Source organism: Sceloporus occidentalis, unplaced genomic scaffold (genome assembly GCF_023333645.1).
Source record: "Sceloporus occidentalis isolate IW3139 unplaced genomic scaffold, rSceOcc1.0.p SCAF_7, whole genome shotgun sequence".
Taxonomy (NCBI): domain Eukaryota; kingdom Metazoa; phylum Chordata; class Lepidosauria; order Squamata; family Phrynosomatidae; genus Sceloporus; species Sceloporus occidentalis.
Genome location: NW_028316987.1, coordinates 47,526,499 through 47,550,069, shown reverse-complemented (window position 1 = coordinate 47,550,069; position 23,571 = coordinate 47,526,499). Strand labels below are relative to the sequence as shown.

At 40.3% G+C, this 23,571-nt stretch overlaps 1 protein-coding gene across 1 annotated transcript in view; it reads left to right on the top strand.

Annotated features, from left to right (window-relative positions):
• Positions 1-2,459: 2,459 nt before the first annotated feature.
• Positions 2,460-23,571, top strand: part of GPD1L (glycerol-3-phosphate dehydrogenase 1 like) — a 28,761-nt gene continuing 7,649 nt past the window's right edge. The window contains exons 1-5 of the mRNA XM_089532887.1: positions 2,460-2,610; positions 15,193-15,370; positions 16,669-16,809; positions 18,414-18,552; positions 20,557-20,669. Of these exons, the coding sequence (XP_089389013.1) occupies positions 2,558-2,610; positions 15,193-15,370; positions 16,669-16,809; positions 18,414-18,552; positions 20,557-20,669 (624 nt within the window). The 5' untranslated portion in view covers positions 2,460-2,557. The remainder of the gene's footprint in view (positions 2,611-15,192; positions 15,371-16,668; positions 16,810-18,413; positions 18,553-20,556; positions 20,670-23,571) is intronic.

The window sequence follows — 23,571 nt, the reverse complement described above, 5'->3', positions numbered from 1 at the left end:
CACTTTATTTTTGTGTTATTGCTCTTTGGAAGAAACGTCATCTGAAAAAACATCCCGCATTTGCAGTTTTTTTTTACTTTTAAATCCTGTTTCTGTGTGGGAAGGTGCTGCAAGATCTCTCCACAAACTGATTCTACAGACTAACACGGATATCTTTGAATTCTACCAGTCTCTATACAGTAGCTTGCCTAAATACCCTAAAGACACTAGATCCTGCCTGATCTTGGTAGCTAAGCAAGGTCAGCCTTGGTTAGTACTTGGATGGGAAACCGCCAACAAATACCAAGTGCTTAGAGGCTATACTGTATTTCAGAGGAAGGAACTGGCAAAACCATGATTATTCCTTCCCTAAGAAAATCCTACGAAGGGTGACTTGAAGATATGCACACACACACATCACAACTGTTATAATAATAATATAATACATTTCGATTTATATTCTGTAGGATCGAGGCAACTTACAATCATAGTAAAATATGATACAATAATTAAATACAGTACAGCTCTAATAAATTCATATGACATAGCTAGATCCGCCCTCCTTACATCTATAACAAAATTTCTAAACATAACAATGACAAAATATAAAATAAACTAGTATTTCCTTCTGGGGAAAGATGCTGTTTAGGTTGAGAGAGTGTGACTTGCCCAAGGTCACCCAGTGGGTTTCATGGCTGAGCAGGAAATCGAACTCTGGTCTCCATAGCCATAGTCCACGACACTCAAGCCACTACACCATGCTAGCTCACAATTAAATATTGTCGCTTCATCTTATGTAGTCCTGGGATTAGTAGTTTGGCAAGGTCTCTCACCATCCCTGCCAAAGCGGGCTGATGCCTCACAGAACTAAAAATCCTGGGATTCTGTAGGATGCAACCACGGCAGTTATGGTGGCATCGAACTGCATTGTTTCTACAGTGTAGATGTGTCCAAAGTATTGTTTCTACAGTGCAGATGCATCCAAAGTATTGTATAAGCTAAAGGCTGGGATCCTGCTGGTGGCTCATAGATGTGTGAGTTGTTTTACAGAGCAGTTGAACAGTTTGGTCAGATAAGGAATGCTCATATTCAGTTCAGGTTTGTGGAAGCTGCGTTGGAATTGTGAAGTCGTTGTGCATGGATGTGCGTGGGACATAGATGCACATTGTGACTACATATCATATCTACCTGTAATTTTAGCAAATTTGTATTTGCAATTTTTAAAATTTATCTTGTTGTTTAATTTCTATTTTATTGCTCTTCGGTTAATGTTTTTATGATTGGGGGAGGGTTGGGATATGGGGTTGTTTATAATTGTGAATTTTTATTCTTGTGATATTTTCATAGAATCATAGAATCGTAGAGTTGGAAGAGACCACAAGGGCCATCCAGTCCAACCCCCTGCCATGCAGGAACTCTCAATGAAACATCCCCGACAGATGGCCGTCCAACCTCTGTTATTGTTATACAGTATTTGTGTTGATTCCCTCGGGAAAAGGCGGAAAATAAATCAATTATATATTATCATATATATTATTATTATTAATATTAAACCACATGTTTTAATAAAGAAATCAAGCAGTTTGACACCACTTCAACTGTCATGGTTCCATCCTACAGAATCCTGGGACTTGTAGTTTGGTGAGGCACCAGGGTTCTCTGACAGACCAGGCCCAATGCTCACCAAACTACAATCACAAAATGTCCTCCACTTTGAGCATGGCTAAGAAGCATGCATTTACATTCATATCAGAGTTTCTAGCTTTCATGTTGCGGTGTCCTCCTTTGAGCTGAGGACATCTGTGGTCAGAGGGGGTTTGCCATGGCCATCCTCTGAGGCTGAGAGTGTGTGATGTGCCACAAAGCGACCCTTCCAGCGGTCCAATCCACACTGCAGAAATAATCCAGTTTGAGACCGCTTTAACCGCCCTGGCTCAATGCTAGGAAATCCTGGGAATTGTAGTTTATTGTGGCCCCAGAGCCTTCCGACAGAGAAGGCTAAATGTCTCCCAAAACTACAGTTCCCAGAATTCCCTAGCATTGGACCAGGGCAGTTAAAGCGGTCTCAAACTGGATTATTTCTGCAGTGTGTATGTTTTGGATCAAACAATAAATAAATAACACTCATTCCACACTGGAGAAATAACCCGGTTTGGCACCACTTTAAATGTGTCTTTGCTCAAGGCTATGGAATTCTGGGAGTTGCAGTTTGTTGTGGGGTCTTTTCTGGCTGAAGGCTATGGAATTCTGGGAGTTGGAGTTTGTTGTGGGGCCGGCCCACAACAAACCAACTCTCAGAAACCCATAACCTTGAGCCAGAAACGAGTTAAAGCGGTGCCAAACCGGGTTATTTCTCCAGTGTGGATGCAGCCTCAAGCTGGTGTTTTGCAAGGAGACTACAATTCCCAGCAAACCCCGGAAGAGAAGGCTCTCTTGGGCGGAGTTGGAGGCGGGATCATCTCGCATTGAGTCTCATTATCTGCATGGCCGAGGAAGCCTAGCTTGCAGCGGCCATTGGGAAGCCCAGCAGTCTCTCTGTGGCCCTGGGCAATTTGCCTAGGAAGAGCCCCCTCCAATCATGGCTCAAGGCAGCTTGCCTCTCAAGGTCTGCATTGTAGGCTCAGGAAACTGGTGAGTAAAAGGCTGGCTGAGTGCATTGGAAACAGGGGCCCCGATCTACCCAAAGAGAAAGGTCCTGGTATACTCAATGAAAAGCTTTCCAAATAGAGGGGCCCCGGTCTACTCAAAGAAAGTCTCCAAAGGTCTCCAGGGAGTAGGAATAAATGTTGGCGGTGCAAGAGTGCCGTGGGGGTGTGGTACCATATGTGATGGAGCTATCATTTAGTTACTGTATATACTCATGTATAAGTCTAGAAATTTTAGTCAAAAAAATTGACCCCAAAAACCTAGGTCAATGTAAATACTATTCTTTTAACTCCTATTAAAAAGAGAACAGTGCCCTGGTGAAAGGCAAGAAGAGTGCAATCTGTCCTGGAAGCACTGACCTCCCTCTACTCTCTCTCTTCCAGCCAGCCTTTAGTGTTTGAGCCAAAACAGTTATGCCTGCCATAATTTTGTAGGTTCTTCGGAATTGTTGTCCTTTGCTTCGTCGTTTAGATCCTTTGCTGCACGTCCCTAAATTTTACCCTCGACTTATCCAAGGGTCGTATCAAAATCCATAATTTTGCCTTCAAAACCTGCCCTCGACTTATACATGAGGTCGACTTATAGTCGAGTATATACGGTACTGTAAATCATATTGTGAAAATATACAGAGAGTGATATGTGAAATCCTTGAAATTAACTTGGAGCTGTCATCAGAACTATATTTATTCAATATGCTCGATAAAGTACCAAAAGGGGTTGAGAAGAAATGTGGCAGATTATTGTTATGCGTGGTCACAGCGGCGAGACTGACTTTGGCAAAAGAATGGAAAACAATAGAGGTACCTATAGTTTTTTCGGGCTATGTGGCCATGTTCTAGAAGAGTTTATTCCTGAAATTTTGCCAGCATCTGTGGCTGGCATCATCTGCAGGTATAAAAAGATTAGCATTCTTTGTGAGGGTGTGGCAGCTTACCTTTCTGATTAGAAAAGCACATCATGTTCAACACTACAGAACACACAGATCTAAAACAGAGAATGGGTTGTATGATCCCATGCAGCAGCCTGCCTTGTTGTTGCTGTATGCCTTCAAGTCATTTCTGACTTCTGGCAACTCTTAAGGCAAACCTATCATGGAGTTTTCTTGCCAAGATTTGTTCAGAGGAGGTTTGCCATTGTTTTCCCCTGAGGCTGAGAGAGTGTGACTTATCCCAGGTCATCCAGTGGGTTGCCATGGAAATCGAAACCTGGTCTCCAGAACCCTAGTCCAACACTCAAACCACTACGCCACACTAGCTCTAATTATGCCTTAGGTGTTATTATATTTCATACTACATTTATTGTGTATGTATCCTAAGGGTTACAGCACAGTGTATACATTCCCTTCTTTCTTTCATTTACCTTCACCACAACCCTGTGAGGTAGGCATGTCTGAGAAGTAGTGACTGTCCTAAGGTCATCCCAGTGAACTTCATGACTATGTATAGATTTGAATCTGGACCTCCCTGGTCCTAGTGTTAATACGGCTATATTGCACTGACTCTTGCATCTTTTACACAGTGTTATCCAGTGATTCCAAATTAGTTCTTAAGTATCTGTCTTGGGCTGCATCTGCACTGCAGAAATAATCCAAGTTGACACCACTTTAACTGCCATGGCAGTATACTATGGAATTATGGCGTGTGTAGCATCAGAGCTTTCTCACAGAGAAGGCTAAATGTCTCACAAAATTATAATTCCCAGAATTCCATATCACTTAGCCATTGCAGCTAAAGTGGTGTCAGCCTGGATTATTTTTGCAGTGTGGATACATCCTTTGAAGTTGTCAAATGAACATTCTCTAGAAGAGAATTGGGCTCCTGGGGATGCATCTGCACTGTAGAAGTAAAATAGTTTGACACCACTTTCATTGCCATGGCTCAGTGCTATAGAATTCTGGGATCTGTAGTTTTGTGAGATATTTAACCTTCTCTGTCAGAGCACTCTAGTGCCACAACAAACTACATTCATCCCTCCGCATTCGCTGCAGTTAGGAGCACTGGACCCCTGTGAATGTAGAAAAACCACAAATAACAAAAACATTACGTTTTTACCTGAGAGAACACCCCTCTAGGAATCTCTAGGTCTCCCAGTCCAACTCTGTGGTCAACATCTGCCAGACATTGGCCATAGAATTATGCTGGAGGGGTTACAAATGCCTAGTGGAGTGTTTTCTCTAAGAATATTTAGGTACCTCAGTGTGACTTCTGGTTAAAGTTGACCATAGAGTTGCGCTGGAGGACCTAGATATTCTTAGAGAGAACATATTAATAAAATCTGTAAATAATCAAATCTGCACAAGTCAAAGCTGCAAATGTGGAGGGGCGAGAGTACAGTTCCCAGGATTCCATACAATGGAGCCATGACAGTTAAAGCAGTGTCAAAGTGCATTAATTCTGCACTGTAGCATCAGCCTAGGTTCCTCTAGAGGTGGTCCCCAAATCTTTTGGGCTACCATTCCCTTTCCTCTTGGGCAGCAAGCCTAGCAGCCCCCAACACCTATTTCTTTGTGCAGTAGCCAGCTGTCCGGCAGCATCTACCTCAGCACTTCCAGCTTGCCTATTCCTCTGCCCCTCATGTGTGAATACTCTTCCCTCTCACCTATGCCAGCCTTACAGAAAAAGGAAGGCTGGCCAACCAGCTGCTCAGTTGCTGCTCCTAGGGTGACGGGGTGCAAAAGTAGAGGCACCCACGCAGCTGGTGAAGCAGAGACTGTGAAGCTATTTACTTTGGGAACAGCAACTAAGTAACTGGTCGGGCAGCATCTTATGTTTGTGCCAGCCTTGCAGCAAAGGCCGGAGTGGGTGAAAGGCTTCTTGGTCATTCCTTGACTGGCTGCTCAGTTGCTGCTCCCTTTGCACCTGGTCACCTTGGGAGCAGCAACCAAGCAGATGGCTGAGCAGAGGTCAAGAAGTTCTCACCCATGCTGTCCTTGCAGCAAAAGACAACATGGGCAAAAGGCTTCTTGGTCACTGCTTGACTGGCTGCTCAGTTACTGATCCCAAGATGACCAGATGCAAAGGGACTGCTTCTCCCCGGTGTGGAAATACTCTCAGTTCTTCTTTGCCGGGGTGAAGAGAGGTGCACCCAGCTCCCCACTCTTCTCCCCAGCAAGAGGAGTCTGAGAGAAGTGGAGGACTTTTCAAAGATTTGACGTTGGATACTCCTTCCCTCCTTCTTCAGAGTCATGCCTTACCCACACAACTTCTAGTTGTCTGCCCCACCCATGAAAAACATTGTTTTTCTGTAACTTCTTCTCTCAGCCTGTCAAAAGAAAGCAGGAGTGGCAGAGCAGCTCCAACCTGTCAGCCAAGTCCTGGCAAAACTCACAAAGTTTAAGTAGGGTCCCAAATGTGAAAGCTTCTTCTGTCCTGCTGCCATGTGCTTTAACTCCTCATTTCCACCATGGTCCTAAAGGCTGCAGGTTCCCCTTGTCTTTCTTGAGCACCAGTACTTGGTCTGAAGCTCCCCTGTGTCCCCCTATACTTCATTCCTCCCCTGTTGCCACCTTTTCTCCTCAGTGCCCCCTTGGATATTTCCACTGCCCCCAGGGGAGGGGGGTGTACTGCCCACTTTGTGAATCATTGCTCTAAATGTTTTTGGACTGCAACTTCTGTTATCTTTCACAATGGTGATTCCTGGCATGTGGTTTAAAACTCGCACACGCACACACACATTGGAATTAGCAAACCAGCCTCATTTCCACTTCTGTTTCACATGAGCAATGCTTTTGCTCAGTACACCTTTGACTATGAAAGAGGGTATTTTTGTTAAAATCTGTACAGTGAGCCCTTAGTATCTGCTGGGGTTTGGTTCCAGGATCCCCCGTGGATATCAACATCCTTGGATGCTCAAGTCCTATTAAATACAATGGCATAGTGAAATGGTGTCCCTTATATAAAATAGCAAATTCAGGGCTAGTCTTCTGGAATTTGTATCTTTTTGGAAGCTGTGGATGGTTGAATCCGTGGATAAAAAAATCAATGGATATGGAGCACCGACTGTATTGGTTTCCCTTCAACCTTGAATGTTCTCTGAATGCATGGAGAGGATTGGGGATTGTGGCTCCTGATCATGCCAGATTTCCCGATTGCCAGTTATCACTTTCAGCTGAATATGTGTGGGTCAAATTGCACAGTCTCACATCCAATGAGAGTTTGGAGAAGCTACTATTTAGACATACCATAATCTCCCCAGACAGCAAGGCCATCCTAACTGGATCAGCTCAAAGGTCTGTCTGATCCAGAATTTTGCTTATCACAGCAGGATATGAGTACAAGAAATATTTCATTTTCAAAATACATAGGTTAGGTAAAGGGTTTTGTATGTCAACTGGGATATTTTTACCCTAACTTTGGTGTTAATGCCCACTGATATATTTCCTGCAAAATCAGTTGATGAAGGTTGATCAAATGGCTGGGTCTTGTCAGTGGGAGTTAATGCTGAATTTTCTGCAAGCTGACATGAGCCTAAACCTGTACAAAGATGGATTTATTTCACAATCACTTTTAGAGCCCGCAAAAGCATTTTACAGAGACTTGAATGACAGAGAAGGTTACATTCCTAGGGGATGTGGAAATAGGATGCAGTGGTCTTCTCTTTTGCAATTGTGTGTTCCTGTATTGCTTGCTAGCTTACATGAATTGGTAATAGTTTACTTGCTTTTGTAATAATTATCTAAAAGCATTATCATTTTTAAAAAACATAGATGTTTTTAGCTATTGCACAACTTTAAAATGGAGATCAAAGACTACAAGATAACGATTCCTGAGTCATTTAGGAACTTCTTTTGTGTTTGTTGAGACAATTATATCTGAATACCAGATTGCACATTACTACAAGCAGTATATTAGTGGAAGCTTTGCAATGTTAAAAAAAATTGACATCAATGTTTATTAGTGAAATATTGGCTATTCATATTCAGAGTGAAATATCCTATCTTCTGAGTTAGACAGAATTTTTCCTCTGCTTGATGTCCTCAAATAATTTAAAGGGGAGAAGTATTTCAGACAGACTGAGATGTAAAGGCCTGTTTACAATTCATTTCAGAATATGTCTACACTACGCAGTTATGGCAGTTGGATTCCATCCTAATTGTTAGCATTCCATCCACTGAAATATTGGGATTTGTAGCTTGATGAGGTACTTCAAATGGTCTCCTAGAGAGCTCATGTCAACAACCCTGAAGTACATCAATAGAGTTCTGTGGTGGAGCCTTCTAAATATTTCACATCAGTTAAAATAATATCAAATTACTGTATCTATGTAGTGTAGATACACTCTCAGTCTTCAATAATAAAGTGTGAAAATTGTTGGTTTAAACCAGAAAGCAGTGGGCAAAATGCCACTCTTAGACTGTGTTCAGCCTTTTAAACTGTTTACATAGTTTAATTTGCCTCCTTCAGATTCCACAAGGCATCCTTCAAAATTATTATTAATTATTAATCATTATTATTATTATTATTATTATATTTATTTGTAACCGTCTGTTTCCCCAGAACTGGAACTCGCAGTGGCTTCATGACATTTAAAAACAAAACAATTAAAAACAAAAAAGTAATACATTAAAACAGAATTAAATTATTAAAATAGATTACTTATTTAAAAAAATAAAAAAGAGGAAAAGTGCTGCTCCTGGAAGTTTCTAGAGGTGTCAGTTCATCTTTTAAAGAGGTTGCAAACTCCACCTGCACTGTTTAATGTAATTAAAAAATGCATCTTTCAAAACCAGGAAGTTTATCGCATGGGGCATAAACCGTTCCCCAGCGTGTTCTAACGGGGATGAGCGTGGGCGCGCATGGAGCGCGATGGGCACCGGATGGGGCCCAAAACGCGACTTTATCGCACGGGGGAACGCCGCCGCTGCCGCAGCGCGTTCTCATTGCGTCCCAATTCTGTTCCAGAGGGTGCCATTTCTGGGGACTGTTTCAAAGCGTCCCCAGAAATGGCGCCCTCTGGAACAGAATTGGGACGCAATGGGAACGTGCGGCGGCAGCGTTCCCCCGTGCGATAAAGTCGCGTTTTGGGCCCCATCCGGTGCCCATCGCGCTCCATGCGCGCCCACGCTCATCCCCGTTAGAACGCGCTGGGGAACGGTTTATGCCCCATGCGATAAATTTCTATAAGTGGACTTCAAGCCACTTCAAGATTGGTTTGTTTTTCCATTTTGGCAGTCTCTGTGGCCTCCTTACAGTCCCAGGGGGAGAATGCTACTGCCCCAAACCCATCACAGTTGCCCGTCTCTAGGTTAAAAAGTGGGATAATGGGACAGAAAAGCAAATGGAGGAACTCATCTGCAAACACAGACAGAATTAGAAACACAGGCCCCATTCCCCTATGGATTTTTATCTATTCAAAAAGACCCTCCAGCTCTTTCATTGTATAATTTGAAAGCCCTCTCAGAATGTCACAAACATTGATCTAATGAAATAGTTGACCTATGTATGTGCATAAACTAATTTTAGCCAGTCCTGGTGTTTGTGATTCACATTAGTATATTATGACAATCACTTTCCCTGTCTTTTGCAATCTTGCAGGTGCTTAATTTCCCTCCTTTGGCTAACACAAATAGCTGCTCCAAGTTGTGTTTTCTTTCACGTTGTACAGAATTGGCTAATGTTTGATCCAACATTTTGGTTTCCATAGCTGTAGTGTTTTGACATGTGGTTTCATAAGGGCAGAGCCTAACCACTGCCAGCTTTTTTTATTTCTAACAAGTATATATATCCTTAAATTGTACTGTGAACACATGTGTTGGGTTGCGTCATGCTGGAACAATGCCATGCTGATGATTAAATGGAGTGAAGCAACTGCCTTTTAAAGCTAATCCTGGGGCAGAGCAATAGCATGCTCCTGGCTGTTCCATCACAACACGCAGCAATAGTTTCCATTGAAGGACAAAGCTGTGTTTTCCACATAACCTGTCCTGGGTCTTGTGAACTATCATGTTGCCTCAGGTGTCATGGAAAGCACTATTCTGGCACCAGTGCCAAAATAAAATGCTGCTATCTGGCTTTGGTTCATAGATTGGAGAAGGGTACCATTTTTTTTCTTCATCTGATTTTACAAAATGCCTCTTGCATTTTGCTGGGAGTAAGTTCCATTAAAGTCAATATGATTTACATCTGAGTAGATGGTATAATATCACCCTTTCAGTGTGCTGCTTGTAGCCTGACATTCTGATCACCACACACACACAATATATACACACAGTGCTTTGCAGAAGTTTTGTGATGTTATGTTTTGTCATGTTACAGCTTGGAATTGAAATAGATTTAATTGGAATGATTACCATTTGATGTACACAACATACTTAGCACTGCAGACAGTCAAAATAGTTTTATTGTGACACAAAAGTTAAGTACAGAGAAGCAGACACTTACTCATTAATTGCACAAGTATTTACCCCCTTTGCTTTGGCACATCCAACTACATTGTGGTGCAACTCACAAGTGTTATTAGCAATGCCAGTTACATACATTTCAGTTCCGAGTTGTAACAGAATAAAATTTGGAGAAGTCAAACGGATGTGTGTGAATACTTCTGAAAAACATTGTTTATATTAAAGTAATTTCACGATGAGAAGTTGAATATTAATATAAGTGGGCACTTCTCAGGGAAAAAAAGAGGTAATATTATTCCAGAAATGCAGCTGTGGACCTTTGATGGCCTTTGAAGACTGAATATAACACAACATAAAATGTTGGTGATGTATATCTTGTCTTCCTTCCTTTTTAGCAGCTGACAGTAGCAAAAACAATATACAGTACTGGAATCACATCCTCAGTACATTGTTTGGCAGTCCATAAAAGTTTACCTTGTGACTATTGCACTGGTTCAGTTTCTAATTTTGCTGCAGCTCATGTGATGCTTTCTATGCAGAAATAATGGAAGAGAGGCATGAGAAAAAGTAATAGACACTTGCATCTGTAAGAGAGAAGAGGCTCCTAATCTGTGCTACATGGCTACAAGAAAGGATCCTATGGCTTTAAAAATCTGGACTTTTTGTCTTTATATATAAAACACATGTGACAAGTGTGGAATGAATATGCTACAAAATGGAACAGAGAAGTGGAGAATGCCAGGTTGTTTTGGCTTAGGATGAAAAGCTTCAAGCACAAGTGTTATTTGGCATCTCTGGGGCACCTCAGCATTGTTTAGGGGCATCAATTGAAGCCTGTACTTGGCAGGAGTTTTATGCTTCTCAAATTGCTTTGTTTGATCAAGTTGTTTAACCTTCTCACTAAAGGTGCCAGAACTGTGATTAAGGCAGAAGTCTTTCTGTGTGCTTTATCCATACAACTGTGCTACTATAAGCACAAGATTTTGCAAATTCCACTCCAAACTGCATAAGAATCTTTGTAGCACAATCTTAATGTTAGATGTTCTACTAGACAAAACCAAGGACATTTTGAATAAAAAACCCTGGCTTAATAGTGTCAGTTTAAAGAAGGTTAAATGTTGGTGGGAGTTGGTGCTGATGTTGAACTCCTTTTATAATAGTATTTAGTTATTTGTATCGCTTGCTTTTCATTTTTTACAACCCAAGGTGAAATTAAAATGAGATTATGATGTGGTTCCTGGCAGTCATTAGGATCACTCTTTTTTTCCATTACTGAAGATTAAAAAAGGATGGATCCACTGTTGTAGTGTGGAAAACCTACTCTTTTGACCTACAGAGCCAGAATTCCTCATTCTGGAATATCCTGGCCATCACAGTGATGCTGTTTTAATAATTCTGAGAGTTGTAATCCAAACCAGTAACATTTTCAAACTCCGTATGTAATTCAGGCTTTATCACAAAATGTTTTACGAGATTGTGATGCATGTGGGAGTGAATAGCAGCAAAACAAAACAAAACAAAACAAAAACCTTGCAAAACCATATGGAAAATTCTTGATTTTTAAAATTGTAAAGTTTAAATTATGGAATTAGGATTACGTAGAAGGGTTTATTTTGGGGAGAGGAGAAGTTATTAGCAAGGGATGTTTGTGCCTCTTCTCCATAAATATTTATTTATAGTGTTTGTACTCCCTTCTACAACTGAAAAAGACTTCCAGAGCATCTTCTGTTGTTCTTAACTGCTGTCGACTTAGATTTATGGCAACCCAATGAATGAGAGACCTCAAAATCTCCCTGTCTTCAACCACCCTGCTCAGGTCTTGCAGACTCGCAGCCATGGCTTCCCTGATCAAGTCTGTCCATCTGGAGTGCTGCCTTCCTCTTTTCCTACTGTTCTCCACTTTCCAAGTATTATCCTCTTTTATAGTGAGTCATGTGTTCTCATGATATGGCCAAAGTTTGACAGTCTCAGTTTAGTTTTACATATTAATAAGAGTTCCCTACATCATATCCAGCTCCCTAAGTCATTCCTCGTGATGCTTGGTTGCTAGACCTTTGATCATCTTGGGCTGTATTTGCACTGCAGAAATAATCTGGTTTGGCACCACTTTAACTGCCATGGCTCAATGCTGTGAAATTCTGGGAATTATAGTTTGTTGTTTTGCTCTGGCGCCACAACAAACACCAACTCCCAGAATTCAGTAGCATTGATCCATGGCAATTCAAGTGGTGTCAAACTGGATTATTTCTGCAGTGTGGATGCAGCTCCGGTCACCCTTACTCTGGACACATACCAGCCTGTTTATATCCTCCTTGAACTGTGACCTCCAGAAGTGGACACATTATTCCAGTTGAGTTTTGACCAAAGCAGTGTAGAGTGGCACTGCTACTTCCCACAATCTGAACACTGCTCTTGTTTAAGCAGCCTTTGAATTTTGTAGAATTTTATTGTCTTTTTTATCCGCTGCATTGCACTATTGACTCACACTTTATGACTGTGAAAACACCCTACATCCAGCTTCCTTTTTACTCCAGCCAGGGTTAGCCCTGTATTTTTGCATTTCATTTTTCCTGCCTATATGCAGTATCTTCATTTAGGCACATTTACTAATTTTTCCTTACTCTTCCATAATACTGTATATTTTTTGCTCTCACTTTGAACAAACTTGATACTTGACAAAAAAATAAAAATAATTAACTTGTTTATTTCATCCCTCAAAAGAAGCAGGTTTGCAAGTAGGACAAAAGACAAAAACAAAATAAGGACTAGTCATACCCAGTCCGATGCTTTATTTAAGTTCCTTCCAAATTAAAAAAAATTGATTCACGTTATATGCACAATAAGGAAGTTTTATGAACAACAATGGAAACATCATATGCCATTACAGAAACAGAAGACCTTTGCTTTCAATCAGTTACCACTAAGTCAATAGACAAAATACAACCTCCCTTTTCGCCAACCATGCTGAGGATTTAGAAACAACAGGGCTGCATTCTTGCTCCTTCATCTGCCCCAATGCAGCTGTTCATACACTACTCAGTCTTTTTTATGTCAAAGACAAATTGAAGTGATTTTCCAGTTTTTAAAAATCTGTGACTTCTTTGTTTGAGGCCACTGAAGAATGTTGGAGAATTTGGATAATAAGATAGGAAATAATACAGTTAATTGGCTTTTTGAAATTCATGTCTACACTTTTGCCAAAACCCTGTGTAGAAAATGTGATTCCTCAAGAGTACAGTCGGCCCTCGGTATCTGCGGACTTGCCATCCACGGATTCAAGCATCTTTGGATAGCAAGGCTGCAATGTCCCCAATGGTGGCGCATGCCTCTGCTTGTGCTACAATTAGGGATAGTCCCTGTTGTCCTGTGTACACGCAACTGCGCTGCCATTAAGTTCCATTGTCGCCAATGGCAGCGCAGCCATGTACATGCGCCGTCACAGGACAGTGGTGGCTCTCCCCATTGTGGATTCATGCATGCACTGCCATTGAGGACAATGTGGGCTTCAGCATCTGTGAATTTTGGTATCCAGAGAAGGGGGGGTTCCGGAACAGAGCCCCCATGGATACATGAAATGTACATGAAAGCCTGACTGTATTAATATGTTTTGAACCATTATGCATTTAAGAAAAAAATACAGGAAGAGTAACAGGATCAAAAATTAATAATTGGTTCACTGAAAAATCATACTCCGAAGACCTGACATTAAGTCTAAATTGCATGTGCGGGTTAAATCTAAATATGACAAGAACAAATACACAATGAAATAATAGTACTGGGACCATTCTCCTACTTTAAATCCATATCAGAAATGACTGAGGAAAACATTTACAAAATAATCCATAAGTAATATTTTACTCCTGTCAGTTTCAGAGTAACAATTCAGTATCTCAGTTATCCTGGCAGGCAGCAATAGCAATGCATGTGTAGCTCTTCTCCAAAGTGAAAGTCTTTTGAAAAAATGTCCATGATCTTATTTTAGAACAAGAAACAGAAATGGTGTATCACTGTAAGGCTCTATTGCTTCTTTCCAATTTTTACAGGATGCAATGTGTCAGTATAAAAGATTGATTTAAAGGTTGTTAGTGGCTGCTAGAGTGATAGTTGTCAAAAATTAGAACTCTGCAGACAGCCTATTCTTGAGAACCTGGCTCAGCAGAGTACAGTATACTACTCTGCTTGAAGAGTTGACATTTCAACTAAAGTCCGTGTGAAATTAAACTAAAACAACAATTTTACTACAGTATATAGTAAATTATTGTGTTTACTTATGAGGAGTCATCTCCCTGGTGTCTGCAATAAAGCTAACTGAAGGGTTCCAGGAATCTGTTTTAATAGATATACAATTATGGACAATATTGATTGGAGACGAACAAGATACATTAAGAAAGATTCTGTACTAGATCATGATAACATGTTTTCTTGATCCCTGCCTCTTCTAGCTGCTCATTCAGGGAGGAGATGCAATTAGATTGCAAATACAGTCAGTCCACTATATCCTTGGATTTTTTATCCATGGATTCAAGCTTTGACAGCTTGAAAATATTTAATATATATATATATTAAAAAAATTATATGCCATTTTATATAAGGGACACTATTTTACAAACCCATTGGGTGACCTTGGCCAAGTCTTACATACTCCAGCTCAGAGGAGGCAGTGGCAAATTTCCTTTGAATCAATCTTGCCAAGAAAACCCTGCCATAGGATTGCCATAAGTTGGAGTCCACTTGAAGGAGCATATTATTATTGTTTTTTATTCTTTCTTGGTTCTCTTTGGGATATGTGGGTACTTTGAGTGATTCTTTTTAAATTATTATTTACTTTTCTAACAGCATGTGTGCTTTTAGCTGTTTGGATTTCCTCTTAGGGAGAGAAAGTAAAATCTGAGTTTGTAAATATATTATAATTGTCCATTGAAATCAGTAGGCTTTCAAATAGTTATAGCTAACTTGTCCCATTGATTTAAATGGGATTGAGCATAAACAAATGGTCTTCTGGATCCAAATCCTTGGAGAACTAAGAGAAATTAGATTTCATGTGACTGACAGGTAGCTGCTTAGGTGAACAACCATTAGTTGCATTTCTCTGCCATTGGTATTCCCTCACTGGATAATTTTTACAGTAATTTTTTAAGGCTTATCTCTTTACAATTGAAACTGTATTGCCTATCTCAGTTTTGAAGTGTCATATTGCATAATCCTTTGCCTTCCTATTTTTAAAACAGGGGATCTGCTGTGGCTAAAATAATAGGCAAAAATGTAAAGACGGTGCAGAAATTTGCTTCTACAGTGAAGATGTGGGTTTTTGAAGAAACCATTAATGGAAGAAAATTGACAGATATCATAAATACTGACCATGAGAATGTAAAATATCTCCCTGGTTACAAGCTACCAGAAAATGTGGTAAGTTTTATATCGGTATGGGCCATGACCAAGGACATTTGGTGCTTGTATTTATCAAAAGTGAGACCCTAAATAGCCTAAAGGCACCAGATCCCATCTGATCTTGGAAGCTAAGCAGGCTCAGGACTCTATTGAGGTTCAAGCCTGTTGGCTGAAACATATATTTTTACCATGTGGCCTGGCTCCCTTGACCTTAGTGGATTTGTATTTCTCCTCCTGGAAGCAAATGGTAAACAAAAAATTATCCTTATGTGGATTTTCACAGGAGGTTTTAATACAAATGGGATTTCAGAGGGCCAAATCAGTTCTGAGGCAATGTATATGGGATATAGAACTACAAATGCACTGGTGCCAAGTTAGAATAATACCAATTCTGGCTAATAAAGCAGCTCTTTGTTTGTCCTAAATATATCACTGTTTTAACAGTGCCTAAGCTCAGACACACTTTCACTGTGGCATGTCTAAATGTGCTTCCATCAGAGGAACTGGAGGGCAATTTAAAAACAAAAACAAATGATAAACATACCTGTGATTGTACAAATGTATATACAGTATAGAGACTCTAGCCCATGTCTTATTATAATGCCCATTTTATCAAGGCATCTGCTCTGATTCAACCATCCCTATCCTACAATTAATTGTACTTTCTCAGTCATGAATTGGATATATGTATGTGCGTATGTATGTATGTACACATACATATGTATGTATATATGTTTACGAGTTTTATGCTTTATGAATTTTAGCTATAACTAATTATGGTCTATAAATGATGATGATGAGACCTGGTTAGTACTTGGACGGGCAGTTGCCAACAAAGGAAAGAACTGGGAAATCCACCTCTGAGTATTCCTTACCCAAGAAACCCTTAAGAAATTAATTTAAAAGTAGAATTGTCATAAAAAGTATTTTGCTGGTCTCTATTGAATAGAATTTAATTAGGCTTAAATTTGCTTATATTACCCCGCTTTCAGTCTGCTCTTAGTATCAATTTAGAATGTGTGGTTATTATTTGCTTTCTCACTGTAGACTTTGATTGTGCCAACCAAAATTTTTGCAATTCCAGCTGGATGGATTTGCCATGGCTGTGCTGAAAAAGGCACTTGGGAATATTTGCCTCAATATATTTAATGATTTGGCCTGTAATCTTCTAGTTTGTGGCCCGTATTGCAAACCTTTAATCTGAACAAACAAAATGAAGATTCAGTTTGAAAGAAAACCTGGAAATTGCAATGAGTTTCACTTGTATAATTGTTTCAATTTTCTCCTTTTTTGCTTCCCCAAATTTTATTCCATAGGTTGCTGTTCCAAACTTGAAAGAAGCTGTAAAAGATGCAGACTTGTTAGTTTTTGTCATTCCTCACCAGTTTATTCATAAAATTTGTGATGAAATCACTGGGCGTGTGGCCAAGAAAGCCGTTGGTATAACTCTCATTAAGGTACAACAAACATGGGACAAACATTTTTAATATATAGGTATTTATCACGTTAGAGTGTTCTGAAATTATACAACAGGATGTTAAATAAATGGAATTATGAAGCAAAGGGAAGGGGGTGAAGATGCCTGTTTTTCTCATCTTTGTTCCTAATGCAGTTCTTGGTATGCATTTTCCTGGTTTTTTGTTTGGTATATCCACAATCTACCCTTCTTTCTCCAAATCGGTCACCTGTATCATACATGGAGATCAAGTCCATGTCTTTTTATGAAGAATTATTTTGTCCTCCTAAATCCTAAGTAGCTTTTAGAGCAAAATGCAGCCTGTGTGCCACATGTGGCCCTAGGTGCGGCCCCTGACATCCAAACTCTCCAGCTCCCCCATTTTATTTGATTTTTTGTACTGTACTGACCCAATGTACATCCCCTACCACAGAGCCCACACCAACCCTAAAGCCACCACCAAACAAACAAAAAAACAACAACCCTAAAACACAGCCAAAATGGTGGCCAGAAATGATGTGACCACACTTCTGGCACACGTAAACTGGACAGTGTGGTTTGCCAGGGAGTGTGCAGGGCCTGTACCATTCTTCTACAGTTGCTTACTCTTTTTTGAGAAGTAGAGTTACCAGGTAAAAATCAGGACAAGACTTCTGCACCTGCAATGGCTGTACATAAAAGAGAATTTTAGCAGGTGGAGCTTTTATGACAAACAACCCTACTGGCAACCCTACTGAGAAGGCAAATGGCTATCTGGAACTTTAAGCTATTATTCAAAGTGCTGCATGTGGTGTTGTATGTTCACATGAGGACTTTTCAGTTTTCCCCACATCCGTTACAGCTACACCTCCTGAAAAGCCCTACCAAAAAACAAACCAGGAAATCATGTCATGTGGCACACCTTGTAGCATCATGGGCTACCACTGAAAGGAAAAACTTAAATCTACTGCCTGCCACCCCCCAACTAAATATAGGCACAGAAGTAGTTGGTATGTGAGCTTCTATAGATCACATCTTTTTTGTTATATAGCTCCCTGTGCGATTTCATTTCTAGGACCTTTATCAATTCAATGTCTAAAACCATGATTTGGAATCTCCGCACCACAGTCTGTTGGTTGAAATAAATAATAAAGTAATTTATCTACCCCAGATCAAAAATGCCAGTTAAATGTGTATATTGTTGGGAAATTTAGCAAGGTCAGGAACACTTATGCATCTGTCTGCTAGTATCTTAAAGAGTGCAGTAATGAATAACTCATTTACTTATGAATAGTGATTAAGGATGCTGAAGCGCAAAGATGCAAATTGCTTTGACAACAATTTAGATTGATCCACATCTCATTTTTGACTCAGTGTTTTTGAGTTCTGGAAGATAGATAGATTTTTTTTAATGTGATGATAACATAGCTTGCTAGTGAGATTGTGGTCTAGTGGTCACTGCAATAAAAAGGACATAATCTAACAGGTGGCTTATAGATGTCATTTTAAATTTCACCCTCTGGCAAGGATAATTATCTCCATTTGCTATCCAGGTGTTACTAGTACATAGCAGAAGTTTAATGTTCTTCTTTTACTCTCTTTTATTCTCTGTTTTGTTTCTCTCAGGGAATAGACGAAGGCCCAGAGGGACTCAAACTCATTTCAGACATAATCCGAGAGAAAATGGGAATAGACATTAGTGTGCTGATGGGAGCTAACATTGCCAATGAGGTAGCCGCAGAGAAGTTCTGTGAAACCACAATAGGTAATTTGAAGGAATAATGTGATGGTTTTAAATAATTCCCACATCCCATAGATGTATTATTGTATGGTTCAATTCTGCCCATGTTTACCTGAAAGTAAGTTCCATTGAACTCAGTGAGGCTTACTCTGAGAAGGCAATATAGGATTGCACTGTTGCTGAAATTCTCTGTAACAAATGCAAGCAAAAAAGTGTGGTGTTGGGGGAAAGGGTGAAGAAGAGGAAATTTTCAAACTGTGTTATGCCTGCATACTCAATAGTGCATTTATTTTCTAAGAAATTATAGCTTCCCAAAGTGCTGGGTTGCTTTATAAAACAACTGGAGAGATGCCGTGAAAAATATTTTAGGGATGTCAAATAATCCAGTACTGTCCAAAGATGCATAATGCCCCTGGCAGATAGGTGTCAGTCTCAGTTTGTATTTCTATCGTTTTTCCAGAAACACCCTAAATTCTATACATAGGTTCAGCATTGCAATCCTGTGAGTGCCTGCCCAACCATAAGTCTCAGTAGGGCTCATTTGCAGCACAGTGTTAATGGATTGCCACATAAGAAAAGCTAGATGCAAATTCTAGGGTCTTCTACATTTGTGTTTCTTTATTATGCATCTTAAATTGCTGGCAAGGTAGGGGAGCCTGACAGTTGTGTTACCGAGGTGTGGGTGACTCCACTCTCAGTTTTATGGTTGCATTTCCCACAGCTGCTCCAGGCTGTATAGGAGCCTAGGCTCTATTCCTGATAGAATCTCAGCAGTGGGAGAGGTCCATACAATCCATAGCTCTTAGGTTGTCTGTGTGAGACAGTTTCTCCCTGCCCCAGGGACCAATTCCCAGTCTTTTGAGCACAGGCATGAAGGAATGCCTTGCTCCTTTCCTGTGACTGTTAATACAGAGTAGAAATTGACAATATGTATTATGTAGGACTATTGAGATCGACTGGAGGGCAGTTAAATGCAATAAAAACTTCCTTAGAGTGGCCATTTTTTCTGTTTAGGGAGGTCTTTTTCTCTTAACTGGCAGAAGGATCTTTTAATCAGGTGTGTTAGTATGTTTGTGGATTGTTTTTTTAGCTTCTGAATGAAGTAGGTTTGAACTGTCCTTTGTTTTAATTTGTTGTAAGCCACCTTGGGTCCTGTACCAGGAGAAAGGCAGGATAGAAATTCAATAAGTAAATAAAAATAAAATAAATTATGGCCCAGGAGAGCCAGCATGGTATAGTGGGTTGAGTGTTGGGCTAGGACACCGGGAGACCAGAGTTCAGATCCTTTCTCAACCATGCAAACCCACTGGATGTCCATGAGAAAGTCGCATTGTCTTAAGCTCAGAAGAAGGTAATGGCAAACTCCCTTTGGAAAAAATCCTGTCCAGAAAACCCTGTAATAGGTTTGCCTTATGGTCGCCCTAAGTCAGAAATAACTTGAAGGCATATAACAACAAGATTACTCCCTTAGGTTTCTTGTGGTGGTGCATAATTTATCAGTAGGCCTCTCAATGTCAGTTGCTGGAGAATGCTACTCAGTCATGTCCTTGGGGACTTTTCAGAGGCATTAATTTACCACTGTGGGAAGGGAATGCCGGAATAAGGTCTCCGACAGGCCTCCTTTTTACGTTCTTCATTTAGTCCAGCTGATCACAACTGAAAACCTGTTATCAGTATGTGCCTAGAATGCTGCATTGCTGAGCATTTTCTGATACCCAGACTTGCTCTGCATTAGCAGATACTGTGAGATGAGGAGGAAATGGATTCTAATCCCAGCTCTGTCATAATGATTACCAGATATCCATGAGCATAGCCACTAACTCTCATGCTACCCTGCTGCAAAGGCTTGATGTGAGAATAAAATGGGACAGGACTGAGGTGATAACTGATAGGGATATGCAAAGATGTGATGAAGAACTACCTAATAACCTAATAACTGATTTGGAGGAGTTATATTGATAATTATAATAATGGACGATAATTAAAATAATGCTAGCCATTCCCTTTATTTTCTTTCTCAAAAAACAGGTTGTAAAATTTTGGAAAATGGCCAGCTCTTCAAAGAACTTCTTCAGACTCCAAATTTCCGAATAACTGTGGTAGACGATGCTGATACAGTAGAGCTTTGTGGTGCTCTTAAGGTAAGATTAGCTGTTTGCAGGGACAACATGTTAAAAATGAAAGTGGCTCCTACCCTGGTCCCTAAAACTAGAGAGTAGTGGGAACATGGTACCAAGACCAATCTTTTTTATTCTAGACTGATGTTAGAGCATTATTACCAAACAGCTTGCCTTCTGTCAGGCAGTGTTGTCTTCTGGGAGAAAAATGGAGTTGTTCATGCTGATATTATATGAGAAGAACCAGCCAGTGAGTTTACATTGAATCCCATTTGAGGAAGAAAGTCGCAATATGAAGCAAATAAGATAATGGACATATGCAGTGTTGACCATTCATTTGTGGAGTTTTAGAAGCCACTACACCCTAATAAATACCCTGAAAGGACCAGATCCCATCTCATCTCAGAAGTTAAACAGTGTCAGCCCTGGTTTGTACTTGGAAGGGAGACCACCAAGGAATAGCAGGTGCTGCAGGCTATATTTCAGAAGAAAGCAGTGGCAAATCACCCATGAGTACTTCTTGTCTTAAAAGGCATGTGAAATTCATGGGGTTACTATCAGTCAGCAGGTGACGTGAAGGCACATACACTGCATTAGAGTAGCCTTGCCCAATTTACAAATCCCATCATCCCCAGTCAGCCTGCTGATGGTAGTGTAATATACAATAGTGTAATATACTACCATCAGCAGACTGACTGGGGATTAGGAAAGGATGCACTAAAGCAATGCCAAAGCAATGCCATGTCTGTAGTGAACCCAAAGGAATTCTTGTAAGACTATAGTTTTCCTGGGCTTGTGACACAAAATGAATTGCTAAAAAGAAGGAATTTGGTGGTAGGGACACTTTCCAATGTGGGTACAGAGTATGTATTACTTCCCAGATGTCAATCTACAAATCCCATCTTCCCTCACCATCCATCTATCACTTTATTTATATCCTGCCTTTTTCACAAACTGGGACTTAAAGCAGCTGACAAATCAGAGGGACGTACAATAAAAAATACAAAAATTTGAGATTACAATTAACAACAAAATGAAAACCAGAATATTACTTTAAAATATTACTCACCATTGGCTATTTTGTGTCAAGAACCTTCCACCTCACTCTCTCTCTATGTGAAAAGAACTGATTTTAATGGTTTTTTTTGCTCTCTTGTTATGACTGCTGTGTAACAGACTTTGAAATACAAACATTAGAGGGATCAAAAAGGAAGTACTACCCAATATCATAAATCCCCAAGATAAAAAGCAAGAACAGCCAAATAAAACGTTGCTCACTTCAGTGGTTGCTTTTTCTCTCCTCTCCACCCTTTTCTAATTGACATTCGCCCCATCAGTTCTCCTAAACAAGGAAGATTTGAATAAGGCTGGCTGCTTGAAAACTAGAAACAAGCACAAAAGTTAAGGGAGGCGTTTTAAATCTGTTATTTTTCTGCCAACAGTGATAATTTTTAGCTTCTAAGCACATCTAAATGCAGTCTCTAGTGGAACAATCCACAGTTGGAAGATGATGGAAGAACATCTGCTACTCGGATGCTCTTATTTTACAGATCCACTTCCATTTCATGTATTTTTATGGTCTCTGGCAGCTAGCTGATAGAGCAGTCTATGCAGTATAGAGGGCTGTTGGCACTGGAAGCAAAACCTTTCCTTTAAATAACAGATGTGTTATGAAGTTACCAGCAATTTCCTTGGTGCTGGAGAGAGAGGGGGAAGGGGTTAGAAATAGTTTCCTGCTAGCAAGAGCGTCCTGAGAAGTAACATCTGATCACCTCTTGTTTCCTTGAAGGGAATGTCATGTGGGCTGAAAATTGGCCCTGCCCCACCAGTTGTAGTTGTATACCCCTCCTGTAGATACTATAGCCAAGAAGTGAGGAGTTTTCACGGAGCTTGTTTATATTTAAGTGTTTATAGTGAGATCTCAACAAGTAGGCAAGAAGATATTATAGGCCTTCTGTTGTACTTGGGGTAAGTGAAAGTAATCCCTCCTCCTACAGTTGGCAAAGGTACAGAGCTACAAATCAGTTATTGAGGTGGAAGGATGGCTAAGGGCATTCTAGAACTGAGCCAATACATGTCAGATCAGACATGAGGCTGCTGCCACTCTGCAGAATTAATGCAGTTAGACAGTGATTTAACTGTCATGGCTCAATGCTGTGAATCCTGGGATTTGTAGTTTGTTATGGCACCAGAGCTCTCTGACAGAGATGCCTAAATGCCTCATAAAACCACAAATCCCAGGATTCCATCACATTGAGCAATGGCTGTTAAAGCACTGCCAAACTGCATTAATTCTGCAGGGTAGATGCGGCTTGAGGCACTTTAGCCAGAATCCTCTTGTTACTTCTGACTAGAGTAAACCCATTAAATCCATTGGAATCCCTTACATGTTGACACTCCATTCAACAGTTAATTCGGTGTATCTACTTTAGTGGATACTAACCAACAGGATTCCAGTTGTAGTATCCCAGACCTCTTCAGGAAAGTGAGAAGACAATGCACTTGACTGTCATGTTGTTTTCTTCAAGATGATGCTTTATGAGCTGCATCAGGAGTGGTCAAGCACCACAGATTAACACACACACACCATACTTTATAATTTGCTAAAACAAGCTAGCTATCTGGACCACGTAACTGTTAAGCCATGATTCCTGGAATCATAGAAATTGAAACCAGATCTTGCTCATACCTGGTTTAACATTGCTTGTGACCATACCTTTGCTTTCCCTTTGAGCTCCATTTTCAGTCCCTTCTAGTGGTGCTCAGCAAACTACAATGATTTCTGTTTCATAGTGCTATGAAATATTATCAGCATCTTTCAAACTGATTGAGTAACCACTATGTAATCACAACAGGTCTGGGATAGATGACACCATTAATGATTGTGTGTGCTTTCTTTACTGACTTTTCCATGCCCTGAAATGAG